The sequence below is a fragment of the Panthera pardus genome, unplaced genomic scaffold (assembly GCF_024362965.1).
Source record: "Panthera pardus isolate Hobbes unplaced genomic scaffold, ASM2436296v1 HiC_scaffold_26, whole genome shotgun sequence".
NCBI lineage: Eukaryota > Metazoa > Chordata > Mammalia > Carnivora > Felidae > Panthera > Panthera pardus.
This window is the reverse complement of record NW_026526832.1, coordinates 21,478,340-21,497,824: the sequence shown is the minus strand read 5'-3', so window position 1 is coordinate 21,497,824 and position 19,485 is coordinate 21,478,340. Positions and strand designations below refer to the sequence as shown.

Genomic DNA, 19,485 nt, shown 5'->3' with positions numbered 1-19,485 from the left:
TGGTTAGCTACCTTGTTGGAGTTGGCGAAGCCATTGGTGTTGACATCCGGGGTGACTCCTGAAGCTGCCATATAGGTGCTGCCGATGGTTTTGATCTTGGTGATGACCCGGAACTTAGGATTATCCAGGAGCTGGGGCCAGTATTAAAGAAGAAATGTCAGTCAACGGGGATAAATGAGCCAACTAAGTGACAGGTGTGCCTGTTTACAACAACCCCACAAGACAGCCCAGAGATGGTTTCCTACAGTCTGATTGAGTCTGCCGCTTGTCAGCCATGTGATCTCAGGCAAACTTCCCGATGAGCCTCAGTTTCTAGGACCTTAACGTGGGACAAAACTGCCAGTCCCCTAGGGTGATTGAGCATATATGTAAAAGCATTTTCCTTGGCGTACGAGTTACCTAATTTTACTGGATCTGAATTTGAGGGTGGGGAGAATCCGAGGGGCCTCAGGATCTTGTTTTAGCCAGTCGTACCCTGAATTTGCAGGCGATTTCCCAGGCTCCTGCCTGCCCGCTCAGACCCACCAGGCTGCAGGAGCTCCTACGTTAATGGGGAGGGGCTCAGCCAGAAAGATGGAGCAGCTAGGGTAATGACAGGTTCTGACTTCTGCAGCCTGTCCTGGGATGTGATCCAGAGTGAGCTGGCTTAGGGGCAGGACGGGGACTCACAGAATCAAAATCTGAGATGATCTCGTTGAGGAAGCGCAGACACTCGATGCCACCGTTATTGATGCTCTCCTCTGTGTAGAAGTCGGCGAAGTTGGGCAGGGAGGCAAACATGACTCCAATCTCATCATAAGACTGGCTGTACAGCTCCTAGAAAGAGGCAGGCCCGAGCGCTCAAGGAAACGCTGACGGAACGGTGTGCCACAGAAATGACGATCTCCTGTGATTGGTGTACTCAGCTTTTTGGATACCTCCCAGGTTATCCCAACTTTGAGCCGTAAGGAGGTAGACTGTCACGACTTTGAACAAGAGTTTTTCTGGTCTCTGGAACAGCCCTAGCTTTGAGCAAGTGGGTGGGATGGAATTGGGAAGTGAGGCAGAAGAACCCTTCTACGTGAGGGGATGGCAGCTGACAGGGGAGCTCTAGCCAAGGCCTCGGCGGAAACGGGGCCTTCCGGGGATGTGTGGCCCACAGGTTGAAGCGCTCTCTACCGAGCGCCTGTGAATTTCCCTCTTGCTTACGATGCAGCTGCAGCTTGGGCGCAGCCCTGCCTGGAACGGTGCCAGCTCCTGAGAAGACCTTGGGCCCAGAGGGGCTCCCTGGCAGAAAGCCAGACGACACACAGCCTTACGGCTGCGAGCTATCGCACGGGGCCACCCCTCACCTCATCTCTCTTCTTGGACCCCAGGAAATGGCGTGCCACGTGCTCAGGCAACATGTTGGTGACCAAGGCCTCATTCCAGCGCCGCATCTCGTAGACGCGTTCCTTCTGGTCATGGACCTCAATCTTCCACAAGAACAGTGTCCGTGCCAATTTTTCCACCTGTGGACAGGCACAGGCAAGGTGTGTGCTTCAGCTGACCATTTGATGGAAAGATGAAGCGGGAATTCGGATGCAGGGGTTCCACGTGGGAAAACCTGAAGGAAGGTGGCTAAATGACAAGAGAAAGAAGCCCCGGAGAGACCCACCTACTCACAAAGGCCACCCTGCAGCTGTAGTGAGGATTCCAGCCTCACTGTGGTTATGCAGAGCTCCCAGAGGCCTTCTGGAGATGCGGGGCCTTCTGGGACCTAATTCTAGCTACAGGTCCATCTTGGCCTGGGGGACGCGGGCAGCAATGGAGATCTCCTAGCCCAGCGGGGCGTCCCCATTTCCAGCAGGCTCCATTAGGCCAAGAAGTGCCTCGGGAAGGCTGTACTTTCCCTCGCAAGCCACCGGGGGGCACCTGGGCTAGCATGGAACTACTTCACTCTCTCCCTCTCTGCTTATTTTTTTTTCCTTTTAACCAAACAAAACTTCATCAGCTTCTTTCCCTTTCTCTTCTGCCTCCATGCGTGTCAGTGACCCCTAGAACCAGGGTGAGTGAAAATCCAGGAGCCCTTAGCCTAAGAAACAGATTTTCTCCAAGCTTTTATGCCTCCACTGTATGCTTCCTTCAGCATGCTGGAGGAAGTCAGAGGAAAGAGGTAACGAACTGTTCTCCTTGTATTACAAGGGAGGAAACCAGAAAAAGGAGGGGGTGATGGTTTGGCCAGGGCCACATGCCAAGTTGGGTAAGGGAAACCAGCACTCCTGAGGAGCCGGGCTTCTTAGATCCTGAGACTGCGTTTTTAAGAAACCCTGACGGATTGTGCACAAAGACGGGAGAGGAGGGTGTGTGGGCACTCACGTGGCGCGAGAAGTAGTAAAAGCTCAGCATCATGATGAAGATCATCACTGTCATGGAGTACTTAGAAGGCACCAGGGGCAGCCTGTGGGGCAGACAGTAATTCATCCACCCCTGCTGCCATCTTGGAAGGCAGCTTCACTCCCTCCAACTGGGCTGTGCCCTTCCCGTCACCCTGGGCTCCAGAAACTTCTCCCGGCTCCTTAAGCACCTTCACATCAAGCCTGGACTCACAGGTAAATCTTAATCACTGGGCTCCTAATAGGCAGCCCTGCGGGGCAGCTCCTGGAATCCACACCAGGGCCACTCCCCCGGTGTTTAGTAAACACTGCAACTGATTGATAACAGAAGTAGGTGCAACCATGGAAGCCTCTGGAGAAAGGCTTCGGAGTGATGGAACTAAGGCACCGTTTTATCATGGTGCTTTATAACTTCACATTTTTGTACGGCGCTAACAGTTTTCATTACCGCATAGTAGCCTACTGCATGAGTAGGTCACAATTTGTATACCCATTTGCTGTTGATGGGATCTGGGTTGGCTTCACCTGCTTTGGACGTGTGTGTGTGTGTGTGTGTGTGTGTGTGTGTGTGTGTGTGTGTAGCTATGATGAACACAACCGGACGTTTCTGCCCACATGTCCTGGGACATACAGATGTGCATGGGTTTCTGTAAGGAACGTACGGAGCAGCAGAATTGCCGGGTCATAGGTCTATCTGCAACCTCACTAAATAAGTCCAAATGGTTTTCTAAAACGGTTGTACCAATTTATATTCCCATCAGGAGCGTTTGTGTTACCATCATACTGGATATTACCAGACTTCTTAACTCTCGAGAAACGGGTAGGTGTGTAGTGGTATTTCGTCCTGGTCCTAATTTTCATTTCCTTGATTACATGAGTGCCTTTCATTTATTAGTGGCCATTTAGATTTCTTCTTTTGTGAAGGGTCTATTCAGTTCTTCTACCCTAATTCTGTTAGGTAAGTCTAGTCAAGGCACCGAATCATAAAATTCTAAAACTTTAGCGCTAGAGGGGACCCTGAAGAACTTCTAGTCCACTATCCTCTTCAAGTTGTGAAACGGACTCGAACGATGGCCTGCCTGCGGCCCCTGAGAGGACTCCTGCAGCTGGGGAAGAATCCATGCCTTCTAGATCAAGTGCGGTGCTCTTTCCTCCTCATTTTGCTGTGGTCCTGCCGGCCAGTTAAATGCAGCTATCACATCCATTTGGCCGTCTGTTGCCTCTCCCCTCACCTGAGCCCGGCCTCCACCCGACCCCCTTCACCACACTGCTGCTGCTCTCCCGGCTCGCTCTCTGACCTGGAAAGGCCACAACGGCCAGGTCCGTACCCGGGTCATTCCGCCTCTGCTCCAGCCCTCCTACCCCTCCTACAGAAACACATACTGCTCTAATAAATCTCCCACATCGTGTGCCTTTGAAGGGGTGAGATCATGGCCTTCTCTTGTCTCTAGAAGAAAGGGAGACTAAATGCAGACCGAACGGGGAAAGCAGTTGCCCTTACCGGTCAGTGCTGTTGAGCCCGGGGGTGGAAAGTACCTGCATCTTCTCTAAGGCGACCACAGGAAAGCTGTTGGACAGATAATCGCATACTCAGGCCCCACCTGAGTACAAGAGGCTGATGCCCAGAAGCTGAACACGGAGGCAGCCGCGATCTTCCACTCATCGAGAATGGAAAGGATCTCAGAGGCGTATCTGTGAGAAGCCACGAACCCCGATTCCCATCCAAGCCTCGAAGGAGCCCAAGGCCCATGACCCTGACGTGGAGACTTGGGCGGTGGGGGGAGGAAGGAGACAAAACAGACCCCTAAAGAGGCCTCATCTTACTCATGTTCCTGGAAACGTTTGCGGTCATATTCATCAAAGATGGGGCGCCAGGCGTAGATGTTGATGACAGCCACAGCACCCGTGACAAGCAGCATGAGTGTGAGCTTCACCATGTGGCTGACCTGCACCAGCATGATGGTGGCGATGAGGGACAGCACAGCGACATAGTTGTAATACTTGGGGTTCTCTACGCAGCCATCCTCTGCCTCCGTCCCTGCGGTGCTGTTGACGGGGCCTGTGTGGTACTGCAGGCAGCTAAGCTGGAGGGCAGGCCCGGGGTGGCAGGGGGAGAACACAGGGTACAGGGGGACAGTAAACACTGGTCAGAGAGGGCTGTGCACGGCAGTGTCCTTTCAGCTGCCACTTCCCACAGCTCCCTCAGAAACACTGACAGATGGGAAAACTTACCAAGGAATAATACAAAGGCCACTAGTTCCTACTAAGAGCTTAACCGTCTCTCATTTGACGTCTATGAAAATTCCAGTATTTTTGCTATTGCCACCTTTGTATAGAAAACTCAGGCTGGACTTGCACAAAATAGCACAATGAGCAAGTGGTAAAGCCAGAGCCAGGAGTCCAGTATTTCAGTTTCAAATACAAATGCTCTTGCCCACATCACACTGTTGCTTAAGGGGGAGGGGGGCTCCCCCACAGCATCACCGCGATGGCAGCCAGTCTCCGCGCAAACACTTCCGTTTCTCAAGTCCTGCTGCCGAGCACATAGAGTCAAGGGAACTGAATCCAACCCACTTTCTGTAACTTGCAACCTCTGGTGCTCATCTGCCTTTGGGGAAGTTCTCAGCACGTGAAAAGTTTTCCTATACCTCCCTGGTCTTGCACCCCTCCGTTGGCAACGGGCTCTCCCGCTGTCCATGACCCGGCACCAGGCTCCAGGCGGGTTCAGACATGCTAGGGGCCTGGGGCTTCTCTTCCCTGCACTTGCGCATCGTGCGACCAGGGGCGTGTTAGGTTCTGGAGCCCACAGCTTCTCATTCTAGTTGGACTTGGGCTCAGTTGGCCCTAGGGATTTTTCACCTCTACTACCACCAGATTCAGTCTCCATGGTGAGGTTTTGTTTTGTTTTTTTTTCCTGTGCTTCAATTTTTAAAGAAAATAAAGCAAATGCTATAAGATTTATTTGGAAAATGTAGGACTTTTTAAGAGTGTATATAATACTGCCAAAATTGTCGGGAGCCATGACGAATGACAAGAAAGTCAACAACAGCTCCAAGCTGCCAGTGCTCAGCAAATGACTGGCGGCTCTCAGTCAATAGGTCGGGGTTTCCAACTGCTGTCCCCTCTCCCCAGGAAAGCATCTGGCTGCCCCCTTGGGACCTGCCGCTTCTCCATGAATTGAGAGCAGAGAAGAGGATTTGTCTGCCCCGAGCCATTTGGGCTCTAGGAAGGTCTGGCAACGTTCAAATGGACGAAGTCCAAACAGGAGAGCTCCTTTAGCGGAACGGGCTTACCTGCCCCCTAGATACCCCTTAGATACCTGGCTTTCACCACACTGTAGGGAACACTTCAGATATGCAGAACGCATACAAGTACTGTGCCCCTTGAGCAGCGAGATAGGGAGTTTCTTCACAGGGTTGGGGTTTAGAACTGCTCAGTCCTTTACTCTGCCACTTACTGGCCGTGTGACCTAAAACAAGTGAATTAACCTCTCTGAGCCTTGAGGCTGTAGGCAATGGTACCAACACCTCTTGGGACTGTTAGATTAAATGAGTCAACATCCAACACGGGATCTGGAGCATGGTGTCGGGCTCCTGCACTCTGGGAGAGCACGGAGCTGGGGCAACAGGTCAGTCTCAGGTTTCTGGGGTAGAAGACGCTCTCCATTTGGCCAAGATAATCTGTTTAGGAAACTCAGCCATGTCTAGTTGGGAGGACTGGTTGACAAACTGCTCACGCTGGCCAATACAGAAGCCTTTCTCCACTGAGAGAGGGGGTGTCCCTTCTACAGCGACAGCTGGAGCTCACCATGTCCACAACGTTTGCCATAACCAGAATGAAGATGGCTAACATGGCCCAGGTGTTTCTGGCCCAGCGGGTCCGGTCGATCCAAGTCGAGAAGGCCACGAGCTTCTTAGGAAAGGCCTAGAAGAATGGAATTTCAGGGGCCATGAGCCTTTGACAGTCTTTTCTCCTGTAAATATGGCTGCTAATGACCCTTTGCCTGTGAGTCAACCAAAAACTGACCGGCAGACTTGAGGAGGTGGCGCAGGAACCTGATGCTCTGTATCAGTCCCACTGGAGGGGTCTGTGACACAGCGGGGCCTCCAGATACCAGAGCCCTTTCTGGAGCAGACACGGAGACCAGCCCAGGGGGCTGCGGGCAGCGCCAGCAGCGGCAGCCCGCTCCGTAAGTCCAAGCGGCAAGGCCACGTCAGGGAACAATGTTCGGGGCCAGCCATCTTTGCCTGGCTGCTCCTGCCTTTCCTGGGTCGGCGTGCCCTAAGTCTTGCAAGTGACCCGGCAAGTCACCTGCCAGACCCCCTTCCCTAAAACACTGTTTTTCTCTGGTCATTCTGATCCCAGACTCTGCATGGGACCCCGGTGCTTACAGGAGAACGTCTCAGTCCCTTTGTCTGGCCGGGACCAACCCCCTTCCGGCGGGGCCTCCGCTGCTTTTCTACGCAGGTCCCCGTTTATCCGGACTCTGGCTTACACACCCCTGCTTGCTCAGCTGGAGCAAATGAATGACCGGTGTGGGACAAATGAATGAATGGGTAAATGCCTGCACCATCCTAACAAAGGCAGCGTATCTGTCAGGATCTGACGGGATGCAGAACTCCGTCGATGCCACCTGCACTTGCAGAAGGCTTCGGAGTCAAAGGGGAAGCGGCTCTTACCCGGGGAAAGATGGCGGCCAGCGAGCAGACCGTCAGGATCAGAAGGAGAACCTCCCCGACCACAAAGGTCATGTAGTTTGTCATCAGCCTGTGAAGGGGAGACGACAATGAGAGAGGGGAGCAGATGGGTCAGTGAGATCGGGTGAAGGGCCAGGAGAGAAGAGGAGAAGGGAGAGGGCAGGCCCTTCCATGCCGGCACCTGAAACGTTCACGGAGCCCTGCCTCCTGTTGTGGAGACGGGATGGAGGCCCTGAGTGCAGGGCCTGGGCATGTGCGGCCCTCCCCAGCGGTAGTTGTTGCTGGGGCACAGATGCCCTTGGGCAGGGCCCAGGAGAAACACGGGGTTCTCAGGAATGAGCGCCCTGCCATGAAGGGAGAGCGGGGGGACAGAGCCTCTCCCCTGCAGCCGAGGGTGGCAAGGTCTCCCCTCTGCCGACCGCACAGAGCTTCACAGCTGAGCAGGGACTTCCACACCCACCTTCTCAATTCCGAGAAACTCGGGGTCTCCAGATCCTCCCCGTACTCACACCCCCACCATTCGGTTCCCTAGGAACCTCTGTTGCCAAGCCGGCGCCTGATTCTCGGATTCTCGGTCTCTACTGAAGTATCGCCCTGTCGGTGAGGCCATTCCGCCCGGGGTCATACACAAACGCCGACACAACTAAACTCGCCGCCAGCATTCCCCACTCCCTTCTTCACCTGACTTTTATCCATGCCACCTGCCCCTGTCTGCATACGTGTTTTGATTATTCAATTGTTTACGTCTTTTATCCATGCCACCTGCCCCTGTCTGCATACGTGTTTTGATTATTCAATTGTTTACGTCTGCCTCCCTCTGCTAGAACGGAAGTTCCATGAGAGCGGGGCTGTTTGTACGCAGTCCTCGCTGCATATCCCTAGACCTCAGCGCCGGGCACAGAGCAGCCCGTAAATACCTGTGCAGCGAATGAATGGATTTGATCCTTCCAACAGTCCTGGGAGTTAGGAGAGAGGGCATTATGATCTTCAAATTGTTATTACCATCATCATCTTTGGCTTTACCGATGAGTAAACCGATACTCTGGGAACCTTAGAGACACGGCCGTACAACAAATAGGCAACGAAGCCGTGTCTAGAAACCTGCGACTAAGTCCGAGGCTCCTTACGGTGCCCCCAACTGTAACTGGGACAGGGCTCCGCCCACCTCCTTCTGAGGGGGAACCCCGTGCAGGAGTGAGCTGCTGATGGGCCACGGGGAGGGGGACCTCTGACCTTTACTCGGGCCTCAAGGGTTGGGGCAAGGACTCCAGAACATCCCCCGTGCCCCAGAGGACCTGCTGCTGTGTTGCAGAAATCCGTTTGTGCCCAGAGCTTACAATCACCTGCTAAGATGAGGCAAGAATGGGAAGCCAGGTCAGCCTTGACGACTGAGGTTGAAGAGGGTCCCCATCTCCTGTCTCCTCGTCCCAAGACCACTGAGGCCCACACAGCCAAGGCCTCCATCCTCCTGGGCCCCTCTCTACCCCTCGGCTTTCTCCATCCTGGTTTTAAGGCTAGTGCTATTCTGGAACCCGAGGTAGACAGAAGGAAGGGGGTCCAGGGCACAGTCCTAGCTACACCTGGGCCCGAGATGGGCTGGGGCTGTTCCACCGAGGCAAGGAAGAGACCAGGCTTTTGCCCCAGTGTCAGGCTCCAGATGATGCACTCACACCCTTTACACCTCTGGCCTAGGATGCTCATCACCTTTCCTCTTTCCTGGCCTATCGGCTCCCACCATGCCCTCCTCACCAGGGGTCGATGAGTATCTCGACCAGGGCCGTACAGAGCAGGACAACACAGGAGCAGCTAAAGGCGGCCCCACTCTGCTTTTCCTTCTCCACGGAGTAGCGGGTTTCCATCTCGGGGTCCATGAACCGCATGGAAAGGAGGAAGGTGTTTCTCTTCTTCACTCTGCGGTGGAAACACGTCCCATGAAACACGGATGTCACATCTGCCTTGGCCTAACAGGAAGGGGCCCCATTTAAGATGGCTAACTTCCCGAACCCCAAGTCAGGGCCTACAAGGTATATGCAGAGGATCCACTTACACCTGGGCGGACTCTCGCTCAAGCAGGGCCTCATTGAGTAGCTGGTTGAGCTCATGCTCGTCCTCAGAGGCGTCCACCACTCGATCAGCCAGGTCCTGAAGGCGCAGCCTCCGGCGCGGGTTGGGGAACGAGGGGTTGTCCGCCTGCAAGGCAGTGCCCGAGGTGGGGGCGGGTGGGAGGAGTGGGGGCGGAGTTGGGGAAAGAGGGTGGTGCAGGGGTGGTGGGGGGGGGGGGGACAAAAGGGATCACACTCAGGAGGACTAACTAAGCCCTTCTAGAAACCACTTTACAGGAAGTCTTCCCTATGCACCCACGCAGCTCTATCTTGCTTGGGTCTGGACCCAAAGCCACAGTCCTTCCTGGTTTCCCAGGACCGTGGCTCTGCAGTGACCAGCCACTAACAGCAGCATGTGGGGCAGCAGCCAATGGCCCCGAGGAGGACACCCGGGAATGTGAGACCGCTGCTGGGGCAGCACAGTCCCGGCACATCCTGCTATGAGGACGGGGTCCCATACAGCCACGCAATCGGCGTCCCTGGGACATGAATGACCCCCAACCCTAGGGCTTAAGGGAGTGCACATCGGTTCATTTGGGGGAGGAAGGTCTGAGGGGGAAAGTGCTGGGAGAAGAAGGGACACCCTTGTCACTGGTGGGGTGGCGGGACTGGGAGACTTCTACCATTTTAATTCGCACAGAGGAAAAGCATCAGCTCCAAAAGTATGACTCCAGACTGTGATTACACGGCCATCAGCCCAAATGGTAACTGAGACCGGGCCCATTAGCGCTGTCTGTGCGGGTCCAGATGTATCTGGAAGCCAGGACCAAGACAGCCCGGTCCTAAGCTCGGGCGTGCCACTGGTTGCCAATTTGATCCCATGTCACTCGTGTTGCCCAGCTCCAGCTTTCTCCTTTGTAAAATGACGAGGAAGATGTGTTCCAGCACCAAGAACCTCTGTCCCTGAAGCGCATGCTGGGGAGTGTGGCTAATCGTTGAGGACAGAAAAATTACAAGCTGCTAAAAGGATCTGCGTTCTTGTTAACGAGTTATGTCGAGTCTACATTTCCACCTTCTATCAAGGAAATCACAATTGCTGAACGTCACGGTGATCCAGAAAACCTCCAGAACTTTCAGCCCTGTCTCCCCTCTTGCTCTGCAGCCCCCTCATCTCAAGGTGCTGGGGCCGTTCGTCTGCCCCCCACCCGCCGCCGCCCAGCAGTGAGAACGGCACGGCTGCCAGAAGGCTCACCTGAGCAAGGCAGAGACCCCCGTCTCCCAGGACCTGCCTTTATCACTGAGTGGGCCCAGGAAGCTCTTTAGTAACGGACAGGTCCTGGACACTGTCCCAAAATGGGCCCCGTCCTCAGGGCGGAAAGCATGTTAATTCCTCCGGAAACCCCTGCCGCTGTCATGGGACTTGTGGAACAGAGAGGTGGGCCCACCCTGAAGTCTCACTTCCAGAACAGTCTTGGTTGGATCCTACAGAATTCTCCACGGATGTCCTCGCTGCCCTCAAAGCCACAGGATTCTGGGACAGGAGGGCTAGACAAGGCCTCCGAGGTGAGTACCTCTTTGGACTTGCCCCCCTCCACCCCAGGAGGAGACAGTGGAACCAGGGTAGGAGGTGACGCCCAAGGTGACACCAGTAAAAAGGAGAAGAGCCCAGGCCAGTCTCCCACTCCTGCAGCAACCTTCCCCACCCCGTCCCCTGCCCACAGCCCTGGCCCCCCGCCCCGCACACACCTGGGCATCCTGCTCCTCGGGCTCCTCCGACGTGGAGCCGCTGGTGTGGATGCTTCCGTTGGGCTCCTTGGTCTCAATGAGGGCGGGAGAGCTGGGCTTTGAGGAAGCTGGCGCTCCATTCAGCAGGGCCTGCGGTGGTGGAAAGACATGGCTGTCGGGGCACTGGACCCAGCCGCCCACCGGCCCCAGCAGACCTGGTTGGTCCACGCACTATCAGTCTGGAATCTTCCCACTAGAGTTTGGAAGCTCTAATTTCTAAAGAAGTTACCGTTTGACTCCTCCTCTAGAACATTAATTTTAAAATGCTGTACTTTTCTGGTATCTTTTTCCACGAGTAAAATTATTCAAAGCAGAGAAAGACCCTATTGTTTCAACTCCTATTTCTAAAACAGTCGCTTCACACAGTGATTCACAGAGGTCTTTTTTTTGGTGTAGAGCCCGTCAGATGCCTTCTGAAAGTCTGAATAAATTCCACAAGCCCATGTCCCCAGTGATTAAGTACTCTTCCTTGACAGAGTAAGTTAAACGCTGAAACACAGGGCAGCAGTGTTACTGAGTCCCTGCTCTGTGACAGGAACTGCTCTAACTCCTGGGGATACACACAGAACGTCCTGACCGGGACAGCTCACGTTCTACTGAGGAAAGGCAGACAACAGGGAAGCAAGTAAGTAAAGTTAGCAGAGCGCGTAAGAAGAGGGTACGTGCTCTGGAGAAAGATAAAGCAGGAAAGGGGCACAGGATCGCAGGGGAGTGGGACAGTGGAGAGGAGGTCAGCGAAGGCCTGAAGGAGCGAATCACTTGGCTCTGTGGGGACAGAGACCCTGGGAAGAGGGAGAAGCTGGTGCAAAGGCCCGGCAACGGGCCTGAGCAGCTGCCGGGAGGTCAGAGCCGCTGCCGGGACAGTGAGTGAAGGCAGAGCAGGGCGGCGAGGGCCTGGCCATGCTGGGCCTTCCTGGCCTCCGCAGGGCTCGGGCTTTCCCTCCGGGTGAGATGGAGACCAACACAAGTGACAGGACTTCACCCGACACCTCAGCAGGAACACTGCCTGCCATGGGGACGGGGCACCGGGGCCAGGTCAGCGGCCCAGCCCCTGGTGGCCCAGACGGGGGTGGCTGTGAGGGGGTGTGGGGGGGTCAGAGCTCTCTTTCGCAGGAGGGGTCAACAGAGCGCGCTTGTGGATGGCAAAGAGAGGGCTCGAGCACGTGTTCACAGTTTTTGGTCTGAACTGTTGAAAGAATGAACTTGTCGCTGATGGAGACGGGAGGGCAGAGGGACCGGCAGGCACTGGGCCTCGGACCTGGGGACCGAGCTCCCCCGTGTCTGTGCAGATGGACACTTACAGGGGCCACAGGGTGAGTGCAAGCAACGGCCGGGGCCGAGAGAGAAATCTGGGCATCATGAAAGATGGCATGTGAGACAGAGAGAGCGGGTGGGCCTGACAACAAGGGCAGTGTGCACAGGGAGAGGTCCGGAAGCTTTTTGACACTCGGGAAGGACTCATCATGAGGACTTCCTGAACACTTGTCGACCACACGAGCTACACGGGCTGTGATGAGTTCTGCGTGCCCCGGCGGCTGCCATGCCGCCTTGCAGAGAACACAGGAGGCGGGAGCTCCCAACCACAGCCGAACGTTCGAGTTCCCTGTGACACAGCGGCACTGGCACACGGCGGATGCCCCGCCGATGGCCGCCGACTACCGCATGAGCCAGGGTTCACTTCTCTAATAAACAAAGAGCCCCTACAAAGCAGAGAGGGGACCGGGCCCTCAAAGGCCACATAAAGCACATGCCACAGAAGAAAACACCTCGCTGACAACCACGGTAAGCGTCCAACCTTACTAATGATTACAGAAATGAGGTTACAACAGTGATCTATCACGGTTCTGTCTTTCAAATGAACAAACCTAAAAGTGAGTAAAGAGCTGGGCAGTGAGGGTGCCCTCCGGGGGTGGGAGGCAGGTGGTGAGTGAGCGGGGGTAAAAGCTTTCCATGTGCAGAAACCTTAACCCAGCCCTTCTACTTCGAGAAATTGATATTTTCAGGAAGGGCAGTAAGAAACTGTTAACAGGGCGTCTGTGTGGCTTATTTGGTTAACCCTCTGACTCTTTGAGCTCGGCTCAGGTCACAATCCCACAGTTTGCGAGTTCAAGCCCCGTATCAGGCTCTGCGCTGGGGGCGTAGAGACTGCTTGGGATTCTGACTCTCCTTCTCTCTGCCCCTCCCCGACATGTGCGCACGCGCGCTCTCTCTCTCTCTCAAGATAAACTTTAAAATAATTTTTTTGGAGAAAAACTGTTAAAATTCAACTTTACAAAAGTACTGAAAACCTGAATGGCCATAAAATGTCACTGAAAGAAGTGCTGAAAAGAGAACACCATTCACGTTTCCACAGGAACCAGTGCTGGCTGTCTTGTGTGATGGTGCACTTAAGAAGAAGAGGTCGGTTCTCTCGACCCGCAGTGCCTGTGCTCCATCCTGTTCAGGCCGCGGCCTCGGCATGGGCCGTTTCCTGCTGGCTCACAGCTTCAGAGCTGATGTTTTAAGCCATGCAACCACAGACTCAACTTTTCTCTCATTTGCAAGTGGAAGAATGTCTCAAGCACAACGGCTCCATGGAGACGGGCTCTGCCCAGGCTCCCTGGGCCTCCCTTCCCTCATCTGCACTCTCAGAGGGGTGCCAGGTGCTGAGGAAAACCCCTGAGCCAAATGACACGCCATGCAAGGGTGATCGGAAGAAGCGAAATAAAATACAAGATCAGAACACAGCGGAATGAGTGCTATCCCAAGGACGTGTTGACTGCTCTGTGACTTCAAGGTGGCCCCCCAGTAAAACCAAATTTGTGGGTACGTTTTGAAAGGAGTAACATTGCTCAGTTTCTTAAAAATTTTGTATGCCAGGAATTACAAATCTCCTACCGCTTTACAAAAGTAGCTGATTGCTTAAATTACTGTCGATTACTGTCTGGTAGAACAGCTTTGAAGAGACATTTTCAATGCATTCCAGTGAGTATGTTACAGTTCCCCAAAGAGCACTCTTAAAAATATGAATGAACTTGTTAATTCTGTGGCAAGGTCAAGTCTTAGTTCCTAATTTTCTGAAAAACAGCTTCCTACTTTTCTGAGTTCCTTGGAGCATTTAATTGTAGCTCAGACTTCACATGCAGCCCAAAATACCTTGAAGTGTCCTTTGCTTTAACACGGGCACCTCATGGGACTTTAAATTACTCAGGAGTGAGGCGGTGCCCACATGTGCAGGCCTCCCAGTGCTGAGTCCATGTGAACGCCTTCACACGGGGGCGCCCACATTCTGGGTTACGGGGTGGCTGGCAGGTCAGGGGCAGGGCCCTGCTCTGCCACCTACCAGATCTGCAACTTACACAACGTTCTGGGCCTCAGTTTCCTCCTCTGTAAAGCGGGTATGACGACAGCCCCCTTTCTCCCAGGGCTGTCTTGAGGATTAAGTGAAATTACGGAGAAACGGAAGTACTCACGAAACAGTGGTTGCAATTCGATTTAAACGGATGAATCTTCTGTTTGTGTTTGATTTGCTAGTCATCACATACACGTGGGGGAGGGGGGAAGGCATCTAGTTTTCTTTCCGGACATTACAGGGGTCACGTCTTCAGCCACAGAAACCTCACCCGACCAGCTCAAGCCCTGCTTTAACCATCATGAGACAAAGCCTCGGCCATGGGATGGTCTCCACGTGCCAACTCTGGGAGCACCAAACCCCCCAACTGTCAAATTCCCACGACTGGTGGGGTTTTTAAGCGCAAAGCTTCGAGGAGTAAAACGCCTTCCAGGCTCACCAGAGGATGACAGACGGCCCAATTTCTGCAGCAGCCACTGGTGGCTTCTAACCAGACAGCCTGTCAGGAGGCTGGTGGGGGCAGCTGCTGAGGGCACTGGGTCTGACGAGATGCAGGAAATCAGCAGAGAGGCCAGGGCAGGACGACCTCACCGCTTCCATCCGGTTCTTTTCTCATTTCCCGCCCCGCAAAGTTCCCAGCCCGGTTCTCCTCTGTGACCAAGCCAACCTCAGTGCCTGCCCCTGGCATCCTCACCCACTCCGCGAACTCGCTCCCTGGGTGCCCACGTCTCTCCCACGATTCTGACTGCCTCCTCCACGCAGGGAGCCCTTCCCTAGCCAGCTGCTCTCCCGAGTGCCACGTACACCTCTCCGGGCGCCTGTCCTCTGCTGTACCACTCACCGTCAGCCTGCCGGGAGCCATGTGCCCTACTCCCCCCCGGAGCCCGCTTTCCCCCTGCGAGGGTGCCCCCCACGGCCCCGCCCGCTCTTCCCCAGGCCCTGCTTCTCGAACCCTGCCTTTCCACATCCCGTGCGAGGCGGGCAGCGGACTCACCGGGCCGTCGAGGCCGTGCTGGGCGGCTGTTTTCTTCACCTCTGGCTTGGACGCGATGATGAGGTAGGTCTCGATGCCCTTCTCGTCCAGGTACTCACAGCGGCTGCCCCCGTCGCCCGGCTCCACATCGAACTCGCCCTTTAGGCAGTCCATGGTGCTCTGGGAGATGTGCACACGCCTGGACGGCAGCAAGAGGCCCGGGACCGTCAGCGGAGGGTCGGGCCACCCCGAAGCCCAAGGCTGCCGGGGAGGCGGGGACACACGTGCCACCAGAGCTCCAGCCGGGGCGCCCCGGTGCTAACTGGCTGTGAGGCCCGTGTGGCCCCTGCCCCTCTGGGCCTCAGTGCCACATCCGCGAAACAGGAAGGAAACACCCTCAGGCTGCCCGCAGCACCGGGCCAGGTGAGGAGCGTAGAAGGCCGCTCTGAACTCGGTGGTGATCCTAACGTTATGCACCTCACATGGCTCCCACCCGCCGTCAGGGGGTTGTTACCCATTTCTGGGGAGTCACCACTGAGGGACAGGACCCTGACTGCCCCGGAGGGCCACTCCCTGACCCAGGCGGGGAGGGTTTCTCTGTGTCCTCAGCCCGTCCGCCCTGACTGGCTGGTGGTATAAAGGAGCTCGAGCCAGGTGTACACCACGTCAGAACCTGTTCCTTGGGTTTGGCGCCCTGCGGGGAGCCTTGGAGGCGGCTACGGCTGTGCCAGCGTCTGTGGCCCCACGAGGAGAGGACGGGGACGAGGACACACGGCTGCAGAGGCCTAGGCAGGAGGCAGCTGGGCCCGGGGCAAGCAGGCAGGCACCCTGAGGAAGAACACTGCTCCTGGGTATCTCCTGGCTGAGCCCCAGCCCTGACGGATGGACGGTCCCCTCCCTCAGTGCCCACGCCTGCCCACCGGGAAGGAGATGCTCGCTCACCCGGGGATGCCACCGGCCTCCATCTTGTTGGCCACAGTGACGTCGGTGGACCACACGTCATACTGCCAGCGCTTCTGGCCCAGGACGCCCCCCAGCACCGTGCCTGTGTGCACCCCCACACGCATGTCCACCCCAGTCTTCGTCTTCTCCCGCACGTACCTGCCAGGCACACACGGAAAGGAGGAGGGTCGGGCATGGCCGTGGCAAGGTGGCCGGCCCTCTGTGCCCTGCGGGAAGAGTCCTGCGCTGGCTTTCTCCCACTCCAGGCCGAGGGGGCTGCTGGGCACTCCACAGCTCTCTGCCTGCACTTCAGCTAAGTGACCTGTGGCTAGGGGTCCAGCAGGTCGGCCCAGGCCCAGACTCACATCGTGAGTTAGCGTGATGGGGGTGCAGGCAGGAAGCCACAGAATAATGGCCGCTACCTCCCCGCGTCCACCTGTGCCAGGCGCCCGCACAACAGGGAAAGCTGCCCCAAGGTGAGGGAAGTGGAGGTGAATGATCCTGAACTACCCACCCCCCACACGCTCCCAGAACAGCATTTGTGTCTAGGCCAATGTCAGAGAAGCTCTAATCCAGAAGATGGTAACAATGCAAAACCGCCCTCTGGTGGCAAGGTGTCCCTTCCCCGCCCCCACCCCCCCCCCCAACCACCCAGCCTCCATCCTGGTGGTGGGGTGGGAAACCTCAGCAAGGAGCCCCCTTCTCTCCTGGTGCCTGATCCCAGCCAGGGCCTGCCTGCTGGGGCCTCTAAGCCACCTGCAATGTGACAGCGACAGGGGAGGGCGAGGGGGAAGAGGGCAGTGTCCTCCCAGTGGCAGAGGCAGGAGCCCTGGCTGGGAGCCCAGAGCAGAGGCCGGGGCCCTGTCCCACCTCTGCTGCCCCACGTCGCTGTCACACTCGGACTTTCCGACCTGAGACGGGCCTGGAGGCTCACAGTGAGAAAACACGGAGAGAAGGGACGGGGAGCCTGGGGGGGACTCCAAACCAGCGTGAGGAGGTGTGACAGCCTTTACCACGACTGCCACTTCTCTAGAAAACAACAGTGGATGCAGGCTGGGCCCCTCAGAGGCCACGGAAGGCTTTCGGCCCCTCGGCTGGCAAGAAGGCGAGCCACGTCCCCCCTTCCCAGAGCCGGGGACTGAGCCGCCTGCCGACCAACACAGCACCCACGTCCCGTGGGGGCCTGGGGTGCGCCGAGCCCCCACGCCGGACCACGGAAGGCCCGCCTCTCCCGCGGTCCAGAGCCCCTCCCCCCAGAGGCCCCCACTCACGAGATGGCCTCCACCATGGCGAGCCCCATAAGGATGGAGCAGACGGCGTGGTCCTCCCGGTAGTCGGGCAGGCCACAGATGCAGTAGTAACAGTCGCCCAGGATCTTAATCCGCAGCTGGTGGTATTTCTGAAAGAACAGGGTGTGCGGCGTGGCTCTGAGTCCCTCGCGGGCAAGGAGGGCGGGCAGGGGGCAGAGCAGGCACCCGTGCGAGGCGACCGTGGGAACCCCGAGGGTGGCCCCCCGCCGCGCCGGAGGCCGAGCGGGGGCCGGGTACTCACGGCCGCCAGCTTGTCAAAGCGGGCGAAGAGCTCGTTGAGCAGCTTCACGAGCTCCTGGGCACTGCAGGCGGAAGACAGCTGGGTGAAGCCCACGATGTCCGCAAAGAGGATGCTGGGAGAGCAGGGAGGGCGCCACCGTGAGGCTCCGGGCAGCGTGCCTGGCCCCACCACCAGCTCCTGCCCCAGGACCACAGCAGAGGGGTCCCTGCTCGACCCCAAAGCGGCAAGCCCCTGGCACTCCCAGGGCGAATGCGGGGCTCTGACGTTTAGTTTATCCTCGTGGGCCTCTCCTCTCCGGGCCTCCTTCCCCCACGCTGCCTGCTCCTGCCCCGTGATGAAGTCACCCGTCTTGGTAGGAACACAGCTGTTAGCCCCTAGCCGGCCCGGAATGGCTGGGTGACCTCACAGACGTCACCCCCGCACTCTGGGTGACGTCTGTGCGATGATGGGGACTGACTACATGGCCCAGACGGCTCATTCCCGGCATCCGTCTGCAAGACTGCTCCCACGGGGCTCACACTGAAGGCATGGCCTAACTTCTAGTCCTGGGGGAAGACTCTCGAATCCCACAGTGCTTGGCTGACCCCACAAAGCCCAGCCCCCGTTCCGCTCTTGGAGCCCAGGCCCACGGGCCGGCGCACCTGACGTTCTCGTGGCGATACATGTACATGGTGTTGAACTGCTGCTGGTCCTTTTGGCTCTCGTCCTTCTTCATGTCCTTTAGCATCTCGTCAGCCACATGCTTGGGCAGGATGGAAAGCATAAGGTTCTCCTGGGAGGAGGAGGAGAGGGTTGGTGGAGAAGCAGCTGACCCCACGGGGCCTTACAGGGGCCTCCCCCACGCTGGGAGGCAGCCGGAGGCCCAGGGCAACAGGCTCAGGGCTGTGACGGCACACCTTAAAAGCCCTCACGGGAGTCAGAAATCCATGAAGAAACCCAAACTTGGTTCTGTACCTCCAGAGTGTCCTCAATGCCACAGGAAAGGTGGCAGTTCCTACGTGGACCTGTTCTCTCCTGCACCGGGAGGGTGCAGGATCTGGGTCACCCACCCCAGCATGCACAGAGCAATCACCCGAGAATTCTGACTGAACATGACTGAAGACCGACTAGGTGCCAGGCGGCATGCTATAACGTGCCAATGCCACAAAACGCTGCCCTCAGAGGGCTGAGGGTCTCATGGGGATGGGTAAGCGGGCCCAGCGCAGTGCATTACGGTAAATGCCCAGACGGGAGAGGGACAGCGGGCAGTAACGAAGAAGGGTGGGTGTCAGAGTCTGCCGGGGGTGTTGGGGGCAATCAGGGACACTTCCCAGAAGTGAGGCTTGCCGACTGAGATGCTGGGAACATCTCGTCAGAGGGAGCTGCTCACACCAGGCCCAGAGACCTGGGACAGGAGGTTCAGGGACTTGCAGTGGTTTCCATGGGGGCGGGAACAGGGAACAGCGGCCCCACGGCTAGGTTTGGGGGGGGGTCCACACTGCCACCTGCGGGCCAAACCTGGCTGCTGCAGTTCGCACAGATAGTGTCTCGCGGGGGGGGGGGGGGGGGGGGGCAGCCAAGCTCGTTTGTTTACATGTCACCTCTGGCTGCCCCCTCGCTCCAACAGAGTCGAGTTGCTGTGACAGAGAAGACGTGGCCTGCAAAACCGAAAGGGGTTTCTGGCGCTTTCCAGAAAACGTCTGCCAACCCCTGGTTCGCATCCTGAAGGGCCTCGTGTGCGAGGCAAGGAACGGGGAGCTCCTTCCTGAAAGCTGTGGGGTAGGCCCAGTGCCCAGGGCTGTGACACAGGAGGGCAGGCCAGGTGACCAGT

General features: G+C 56.8%; 1 protein-coding gene across 4 annotated transcripts in view; it reads right to left on the bottom strand.

Annotated features, from left to right (window-relative positions):
• Positions 1–19,485, bottom strand: part of ADCY3 (adenylate cyclase 3) — a 90,162-nt gene that overhangs the window by 3,442 nt on the left and 67,235 nt on the right. For 2 of the 4 annotated variants that reach the window (XM_053891087.1, XM_053891089.1), the window contains exons 4-19: positions 18,317–18,447; positions 17,676–17,787; positions 17,396–17,523; positions 16,125–16,283; positions 15,204–15,381; positions 10,840–10,968; positions 9,099–9,241; positions 8,801–8,962; positions 7,034–7,121; positions 6,162–6,278; positions 4,179–4,300; positions 3,856–3,921; positions 2,338–2,419; positions 1,332–1,490; positions 670–816; positions 12–131 (exon numbers count right to left, since the gene is read on the bottom strand). In XM_053891087.1, the coding sequence (XP_053747062.1) occupies positions 12–131; positions 670–816; positions 1,332–1,490; positions 2,338–2,419; positions 3,856–3,921; positions 4,179–4,300; positions 6,162–6,278; positions 7,034–7,121; positions 8,801–8,962; positions 9,099–9,241; positions 10,840–10,968; positions 15,204–15,381; positions 16,125–16,283; positions 17,396–17,523; positions 17,676–17,787; positions 18,317–18,447 (2,043 nt within the window). Of the gene's footprint in view, positions 1–11; positions 132–669; positions 817–1,331; positions 1,491–2,337; positions 2,420–3,855; positions 3,922–4,178; positions 4,439–6,161; positions 6,279–7,033; positions 7,122–8,800; positions 8,963–9,098; positions 9,242–10,839; positions 10,969–15,203; positions 15,382–16,124; positions 16,284–17,395; positions 17,524–17,675; positions 17,788–18,316; positions 18,448–19,485 lie in introns of all 4 variants that reach the window. The other 2 variants (XM_053891085.1, XM_053891086.1) reach the window with 1 other exon arrangement.